This window comes from Galeopterus variegatus, unplaced genomic scaffold, assembly GCF_000696425.1.
Source record: "Galeopterus variegatus unplaced genomic scaffold, G_variegatus-3.0.2 Scaffold14178, whole genome shotgun sequence".
NCBI classification, from domain to species: Eukaryota; Metazoa; Chordata; class Mammalia; order Dermoptera; family Cynocephalidae; genus Galeopterus; species Galeopterus variegatus.
In genome coordinates this window covers 22,691-31,263 of record NW_007740289.1, presented here as the reverse complement: position 1 = coordinate 31,263, position 8,573 = coordinate 22,691, and the positions used below count along the sequence as shown (strand labels likewise).

General features: G+C 45.4%; 1 protein-coding gene and 1 long non-coding RNA gene across 2 annotated transcripts in view; one reads left to right on the top strand and one right to left on the bottom strand.

Annotated features, from left to right (window-relative positions):
- The window catches only part of LOC103581883, a 7,169-nt gene extending 6,860 nt beyond the window's left edge, over nucleotides 1-309 (bottom strand). Inside the window, exon 1 of the long non-coding RNA XR_549699.1 lies at nucleotides 94-309. This is a non-coding gene — a long non-coding RNA (uncharacterized LOC103581883). The remainder of the gene's footprint in view (nucleotides 1-93) is intronic.
- Nucleotides 310-3,167: 2,858 nt separating this feature from the next.
- Nucleotides 3,168-8,573, top strand: part of LOC103581885 (leucine-rich repeat-containing protein 37B-like) — a gene marked incomplete at its 3' end in the record, with an annotated part of 25,558 nt that continues 20,152 nt past the window's right edge. Inside the window, exons 1-2 of the mRNA XM_008563608.1 lie at nucleotides 3,168-3,587; nucleotides 6,870-6,941. Of these exons, the coding sequence (XP_008561830.1) occupies nucleotides 3,214-3,587; nucleotides 6,870-6,941 (446 nt within the window). The remainder of the gene's footprint in view (nucleotides 3,588-6,869; nucleotides 6,942-8,573) is intronic.

Below are 8,573 nucleotides of genomic sequence, written 5' to 3'. Positions count from 1 at the left end.
CCCTCACAGTCCACAGAAGGAACCAGCTCTGTGGACACCTTGGTCTTCAGAACCATTGACAAGGGAAAGGGAAAAAAGAAGAACAGCACTTACCATCAAGACACTGGTCCATAGACATGAGGATGAATATAGTTTTATACTGAACCTGACACAGGAAACAGGTATTTGAATTCAGTTTGGTACCAAAGTGGAAAGAACTTCTCCATTGCTCTGTGTTGTTCTTACATTAAGTAATGTTCTGTACATTTCACCTGGAAGAGCTTGAGAAAATCCCCAGAAAACAGCAGCTTTTGGCTTGGAGGGAAGGCAAATCTTNGAAGAGAAAGAATGTTCTTGGCATGGAATGGCAGGAGCCGAAGACCAGAGTTGAGAAAGGGGTTTAGGTAGAAGAGAACAAAGAGGACAGTAGAATATTATAGCATTGGCCAGAATGGGATTGACAGGAAGAAGAGAGAAGGTTTACTAGCCAGGCAGAAGCAGGTTGTAGGGAAATTAACATCCAGGCTGAGAAGTTTAAATTTAATGTGTTGGTAATGAATAGACATTATATGAGCAGAAGAGTTCTTGAGCAGAACAAAGTAATGAAAGCACCACTCTGGGAATATTAATCTGGTGTTATTGGGAAAGAGGGAAGGGACACGAGTTAGAGAGACATACAAACTGGTAGAATAATCCAGCTACCTGGTAATGTAGACCAGGGTTAAGGCTTAATCTTGGCATTAAGATTGACATTTTCTTGGAAGCAGTACAGCCAAGGGGAAGAAGGTCTCTCATGTTTCAGCTTGGAAGAGGAGGAGTCCAGGCTGTCAGAAGCACAGCAGCACTTCTGAATATCCCAAGAGGAGAGGCCCTGTGACTCCCTTGGATGCCCTGCAGCCCCCCACCCCAATGGGCTGCTGGAGGCCCAGGGCTATCTGGGTCTGTGACCCAAATCCTGCCTCACTAAGGAAGTGAAGGGCTGTTGCAGCGGGAGTTGACTGTCACCTCTGCAGGGGGCAGGGAGGCTTGAGCCCCTTGATTATGGGACAAGGCTTGCCCTTGTGGGCTGGAGCCTGGTAAAGATTGTCAGTGATAGTGATGTCATAAATGAAGGGTGGGCCAGGGGTGGGGCCACAGCTGCTCAGGGCGTTCTCATGGCAGGGGCTGCCATAAGGGTTCTGTTGTCGCTCAGCGAGCAACAGTTACCCAATTGGTCTGGGTCATTGTGGCCCAGAGCTCCTATTTATTTCTATAATGTGCCAGTTGCGCTTTTGGGCGCTCTGGCTTCTGACGTTTGCACCCTTATGGATGCTCGTTCAGGTGGCTCCCCTTCCGGAGTGGGCCTGGCGCCCAGTCCCACTGACCTCCAACCACCCGGAGCTGACTGAGCCTTGGTCTTCACGTTCCTCTGAACTGCAATCCAGATCACCCCATGTGTCTACACCCCCGGCAGCCCCAGGGAGCTTTGATTACCTGGGATCCTCTGCTGCCTTCCAGGTGTTGGTCCGGTCTCGGGAAGTGGCCAAGAAGCTGATTCCATTGCTGGGCAGGCATTCAGCTCAAGAGCTGCCCCCAGAGCCGGATCAGTTTGCTGTTCTGCATCAAGATCTGCGTGAAAAGCTAGCTCGGCCACAAAGGCTCCCAGACGAGGTTCCAGTGCAAGAATTGCAACAGAATCAGGCCCTGGTTCTGCCTCTTGGACTGAAAAGTAAGATTCAAACCGTGGATAGTGAGAGTTCAAAAGAAACAAAGTTTGTTGTTTCACCCCTGAAGAAAGATCTAACTCTGCATCCACGGCTTCCAAAGATTCTTGGAATTCCACACCCATTTAGATCAAAACCTAAGCATCAGAGACAAATCTTGGAGAACTTTAATGGATTTTTGAGTATGGATATGGTTCATCCTGAATTTCCTGGAGAATCCCAGAAGGACCCAGATGAGCGTCTAGAGGCCCCTGAGCCAGCTGAAACTAATCAATTACAGCAAGAGGCTCTATTTCAAAACCTAGAGCCCCCTGAAGAGATCCAATTCTCTCCACCCCAGCAAGACCCAGCTCAGCCTCCACAGCCCCCTGTGGAGGAAGTACCTTCTTCCACTCAACAGGAGGCCCTCGCGGAGGTTGAAACGTCTTTAACCCAACAGGAGGCCCTCGCTCAGCTTCCAGAGCCATCTAAGGAAGTTGTAGTTCAACCTACAGTGCATTATGAGATGAGAGTTCCAACACCAAGTCAGGTTCAAGCTCAGAAGCCAACGTTGTCCAGTATCACAGTTCAACCTCTGGATGTGGAGGTTACCATAACTCCAGAACCCACTGTGGAGGCTGAACATTCTACAACTTTAAAGAAGACTACAGCTCCTTCTGCACAGCCCCCTGAGGTAACATATCCACATCCAGACCAGGCTCAGGCTCAGCATCCGAACGTGACTCCAGTCACAGCTCAACCTTTCAATCTGGCACTTACCGTAACTCCAGAACCCACTATGGAGGCTGAGCATTCTACAGCACTGAAGAAGACTACAGCTCCACATCCACACCAGGACCAGACTCAGCATCCAAAGTTGACACAAGTCACAGTTCAGCCTTTGGACCTGGAACTTACCATAGCTACAGAACCTACCACAGAGCTGAAACCTTCTCTCACCATGCAGAGGACCCCAACTCAGCCCCCAGAAGCACCTAAGGAGGTTGTACCTCAACCTTTAGTGTATCAAGAGGTGACAGTTTCAAAACCAGGTCAGGATCAAGTTCAGCCACCAACGTCACCCAGTGTTGCAGTTTGGCCTTTAGACCTGGAGCTGACTGTAACTTCAGTATCTACTACAGAGGCTGAATACTCTACAGCCCTGAAGAAGACTACAGCTCCACATCCACAGCAGGTGCAGACTCACCATTCGAACCTGACTCCAGTCACAGCTCAACCTTTCAATCTTGCACTTACCGTAACTCCAGAACCCACTCTGGAGGCTGAACATTCTACAGTGCTGAAGAAGACTACAGCTCCACATCCACACCAGGACCAGACTCAGCATCCAAAGTTGACGCAAGTCACAGTTCAGCCATTGGACCTGGAACTTACCATAACTACAGAACCTACCACAGAGCTGAAACCTTCTCCCACCAGGCAGAGAACCCCAACTCAGCCCCCAGAACCACCTAAGGAGGTTGCAGCTCAACCTCCAGTGTATCAAGAGGTGACAGTTTCAAAACCAGGTCAGGATCAAGCTCAGGCACGAATGTCGCCCAGTGTTGCAGTTTGGCCTTTAGACCTGCAGCTGACTGTAACTTCAGTATCTACTACAGAGGCTGAATACTCTACAGCCCTGAAGAAGACTACAGCTCCACATCCACAGCAGGTGCAGACTCAGCATCCGAACCTGACTCCAGTCGCAGTTCCCCCTTTGGATGTGAAACTTACTACAACTCAGCATCCATTGGAATCTTCTGAAAATTACACCCCAGAAAAGAATGCCACCAAGAGCATCAACCTATGTGAGCTCTGTGTCTGCAGAGACGAGACACTGTCCTGTACTGGTCTCAGCCCAGAGCAGAGGCTCCACCGAGTGCCTGTGCTAGAGCCCAAGACCTACAACAGCACCTTCGCCGTTGTGTGGGTATCACCTTTCCTCATTTGCTCCCTCCCTCTTGCTTGGCACGGCAGCCTTTTCCTTGAGGTCTTCCAGGCCTTTCTCATCTTCCCAATCCACTTTGACTGACTTTCTGCTTTTACCTTTTGCTTGTCAACTTCCCCTTATCCTCACTCTCTTTACCGTTGTGTCCCCTTTCCAGGCTTTCACTTGTGATTGCCCCGACTCTTTTTTAATTCTGTTTTTCTTTATCTCCATAATAACATTTCTTAACCTCTGCTCTCCTCCCACTTTTGAGCCACCCTCTTTACAGCAGTGTGTCTCTTCCCATCTAATTAGTGATGAGACAACAAAGGGGTTAAGAGTAGATTCTGGAGCCAGACTGCCTGGGTTTGTCATTTATTAGCTTTGTGAACTTGGGAGAGATAGTTAGTTCTGTGACTCGGTTTCCTCATCTGTAAAATGGGGATTATGATAGTTACCATTTCATAGAATTGTTGTGAGATTTACATGAGTCAATATATAATATCAGTGCCTAGCATACATATGAGTGGTAGCCATTAGTATTATTATTATTGTTCAGTCCCTAAGTTATGTTGAGAACACATCTTTGTCCCTGGCTTTCTATAGATAACAGCCATTTTGTACCCAATCCAGGGCTAAGTACTGTGGGAGCCACAGAAGGATGACATTGTCTCCAGAATGTGAACATGATAGGTGGGAAGAAAGGGACTAGGCATAAAAAGGGAGGTGACATATAAGTAAGTGCTAAATTAGATGCAGACAGTAGCTGTAATTCACCAGAATTTGTAATCACTGATGTGTAGGGATCAGGGAAAGTTGCATGGGTAAGCTAAAACTTTACCTGGGGTCTAAAGAGTGGCTATAATTTGTTAAAAAGAGAAAAAATAGGGAGTACGGCCTAGGCAAAGCCATGGCTGCCGGAATGATCAAAATTTAGTAGATCAATTGGCTGCAAAGAATTGGGTTAGGAAGCAATGATTATGAAAAAATCTTGAATATCAACTATAGAGCTTTGAAAGTTACACAAAGAGAGATGAAGAGCCATTGAAAATTTTAAGCAAAACAGATAAATGATTAAAGCAGGAGGATTAACTTAGAATACATATTTAGAGTAATCTAGAGGGGGAAGCTTAATAGAGGGAGACTAAATAGAAAGCTGTAGCAAAATCTAGGAGTGGTGTGGAAAGGGTCTGAATCAGGGTGGTTGTGGTAAGTGTGCAAAGAAAATCCTGGGAGCACTTCAAAGAAAGAACAGATGGGACTTAGTAACTGAATAAAGAGTTGGGGGATGGTGTGTACAGGAGAGAAGAATCAAATATAACTTCCAAGTTTCTATCCTGGAAAATGAAGAGAAGGATGGTGGTATAACAGGTGGAAACGTAACAGGTGGGAAGGAGAGCCAGTTTGAGGGAGATGAGTTCAGCTTTAGGCATCTTTTATCCATGAGCATAAAGCAACCAAAAGGCTTCTGGTTGAGTGGAAGTGTCCACTAGGCAGATGAGCAGACGGGTATTTCTTTTGACTTGTTTCTGCCCCTCCCCAGGGGAAATTGTGTATATAAATTAAGTAAGTTGTTGCTGAGGGACGGGGACAGAGTTAAGGGTGAGGATTCAGTCATCCACAGAGTTGACACTGAATATAAGGAATCTAACAGCTTCTTTTAAACACGTGTAATTCATGGAGACACTCCCACTTTTTTAAGAGCCATGAAAGTATATAGGATAAAATGTGAAAATCTGAACCCCCATACCTCTTATCGCCCCCTCCCCCCACCCTGCACCCTACTGATACAGGATGTGCTCAGTTTCCCTGGGCTCAGGTTTCAGGACATGCCTCTGGGTTTCCAGCCACTCCCTGAGGTCTCAGACCCCTCCTCTGAGCTCTCCCCTGGAGGAAAGCTACTGTTGCCAGTTAGACCTATTTTTCCCCCCAACAGGGGGAAAATAAGACCACAGAGGACTGGCTGATGCAATCCAGTGGTTGGTTGCGCTCAGTTGAGAGCACAGAACATTCTGGTGCATATAATTGGGAAGTACCTCCTTAATTGAATATCCTTTAGATAGAGAAACTATAAAAGCCGAATCCCAGCTGAAGGCTTGGTTGTTGCTGCTCACTTTCCTGGAGGCACCTGCACTTGGCGGAGGTGTGTATGTTTTACTTTGTATCTAACTTGGTTTCAGCAAGCAGCTGCTCATCCTCTGGAGGTGCCTGCACTTGGCGGAGGTGTGTATGTTTTACTTTGTATCTAACTTGGTTTCAGCAAGCAGCTGCTCATCCTCTGGAGGTGCCTGCACTTGGCGGAGGTGTGTATGTTTTACTTTGTATCTAACTTGCTTTCAGCAAGCCCTGCTCATCCTCTGGAGCCAGCCTGGACTTTGTCCTGAACTTTAAGCATGTTTTTGTAGCTTTTGATGTCTGTAGTGAACTTAACTTTTGTATTAAAGTTGGTGTGTCTGGGCTGTGCCGCACTCCCTCCATGGAACCTGTATTTCTTATGTTATATTAAACTTGTTCTCACTGTCTGTGACTCTGCCCTTGAATTCTTTCCTGTGGCAGAGTCAAGAAACTGGTAAGACGACTGGGCAGGTTGAGGCTGACTATGGGGCCCCCAGACCCTACCTCCGACATCACTCCCTCCCATAAGATAGCCCTGACATTTTGGTGTACGTCCTTCCTTCCAATCTCTTTCCTTCGTATTTTTTCCCTAATGAGTTGATGCTTTATTTATTGCTCAGTGATTTGTGCTTTTGCTCTGTACAGTATGTCTAAGAGTTCTTTCCATGTCAGCACATTAGACCCTTTAATTTCTAATTGCCCTCACCCTTCCAGTACCTGGAAAGGTTTCTGCAGAGAGCTCTTATGCCAAATAACACCAAAGCTTTGGCTGATTATTCTTTATTCCTCTTTGCTGATAATGATATATTTTTACCCATTTTTCTGTTGAATTGTTTACCATTTTCTTATTGATTTGTAGAAGGAGTCAGTTTAGACACGTAGTGATTTTTAGAAAAAGTACTTACATTCAGAGTAATTAACTGGCATTATCTTTCCAAAAGATTGGACATATAGGAAGTTAAGATTCTGAGAGGATGCCTCATGATTTGTGCCTGTGACTTCATGTTTCTTTGTTAATTGTGCCAACCGGGAAGCTGGTAACTCTGGAAATTAGAAGCTAGTGTTTTCCATATTTGAATGTCCCCACGAGGTTGCCATGACTCTTTTTCTTTTTCTGTTCATTCTTTTCCTACCTATTCATGGATGTGAACTGTGTTTCTTCACAGAAATTTCCAAGGAAACGCTATATCTTCCATTGATAAGCATGTATGGGAAGCATACCGCTGGACTGAGACACTGTGAGTATATTCTCTCCAGATATAAATACAAAATACTAAATGCATTGTAAGTCCTTTCTTTGTCCAGAATTTTGAGGTTAATACCTCTGAGGAAAGGTATTTCCCCTTCCATATCCCAAATCAACCTCTATTGATTGCAGTCCTATGGTTATTTAAAATCAAATTTGCTGGCCTGTTTAAAATAAGAGACAATTTAAATTTACTTTCTGTTATATAAGTAATACTTGACTAATTCTTATGTGTAAAAATGAAGTAACAGGTATAGTGGAAACCCTCTTCATGCACTAATCCCTCACCCCTAAGGTAAGCACTACTCTGAGTTTGGTATATGTCCTTCCAGACCTTTTGCCATGCATTTGCCTACTTATATGTACGCATAGCAAAATAGGTTTGTTGTGCAGTTTTATCCTTTTTTTTTTTTTACATAAATGGTAGCATCCTACAACTTATTCTTTCACTTCATGATATGCCTTAGGTATTTTTCTTTCCTAATACTTAATGTTAACATGGTTACTCCATTCACTTAAACTCATACATTATCTGCCATACTATGAGCCATTCTTGTCATGTGATAAGCTGGTGACCGTGAAGAAGGCCCTCACCAGATGTGGCCCCTGGACCTTGGAATTCCCAGTATCCAAACTAGCTCAGAAGATGAAGAATCTTGCCAAGCAAGGCAGCGTGTGCAGAAGAGGGCCAAGCTCCAGCCCAGCACACCCTGCCTCCCATGTCCATCTGAGCCTCCACACCCACAGACCACCTGCCACGTTGACTCTGGAGAATCATAGCTCATGAGTGATTCATGTTGAAATCTGACAGAAGTGAGTGATCTTCAGCCAGTCTACTCTAAACAGGGTGGTATATATGGAGAAAGTTGATGGAGAGACAGTTTCCTGTCTGGGATTCTAGGGGAAAAGTGCTGCAGTGGCCAGCTGCCAGGTTCTCAGCAACGGTTGAGTGATGCATTCAGATGGCCTTACTGTTGCCTAACGTCAGGCAAGACCCTCTACTTTTCTGAGCCCTGCTTTCATCCTCTGTAACATGGTTATGAAAACACCCACCTCGCAGAACTGTTACAGCGTTAGAAGTATTACCCAAAAGTATGCACACAGTGCCTGGTACATAGTAGGTACCAAACTGTTATAGACTGAATTATTCCCCCACCCTCATTCATATGTTGAAGTCCTAACACCCAGGACCTGAGAATGCAACTTATTTGGAGATAGGGTCATTGTTGATATAATTAGTTAAGATGATGTCATATTAGAATAGGATGGACCCCTAATCTAATCTGATTGGTGTCCTTATAAAAAAGGGGAAATTTGGACACAGAGACGCACACAGGGAGAACACCATGTGAAGATGAAGGCAGAGACTGAGTTGATGATTCTAAAAGGCAAGGAAGGGCAAAGATTGCCAGCAAACCCCAGCCGCTAGGAGGGAGGCCTGGAACAGATTCTCCCTCACAGTCCACAGAAGGAACCAGTTCTGTGGACACCTTAGTCTGGGACTCATTGCCTTCAGGAGCGTGAGACAATATGTGTCTGTTGTGTAAGTCACTTTGTTACTGCAGCCCTAGCAAATGAATACACCAGCAGATGGGAGCCCATTGTCATCTTTGATAATCCCCGT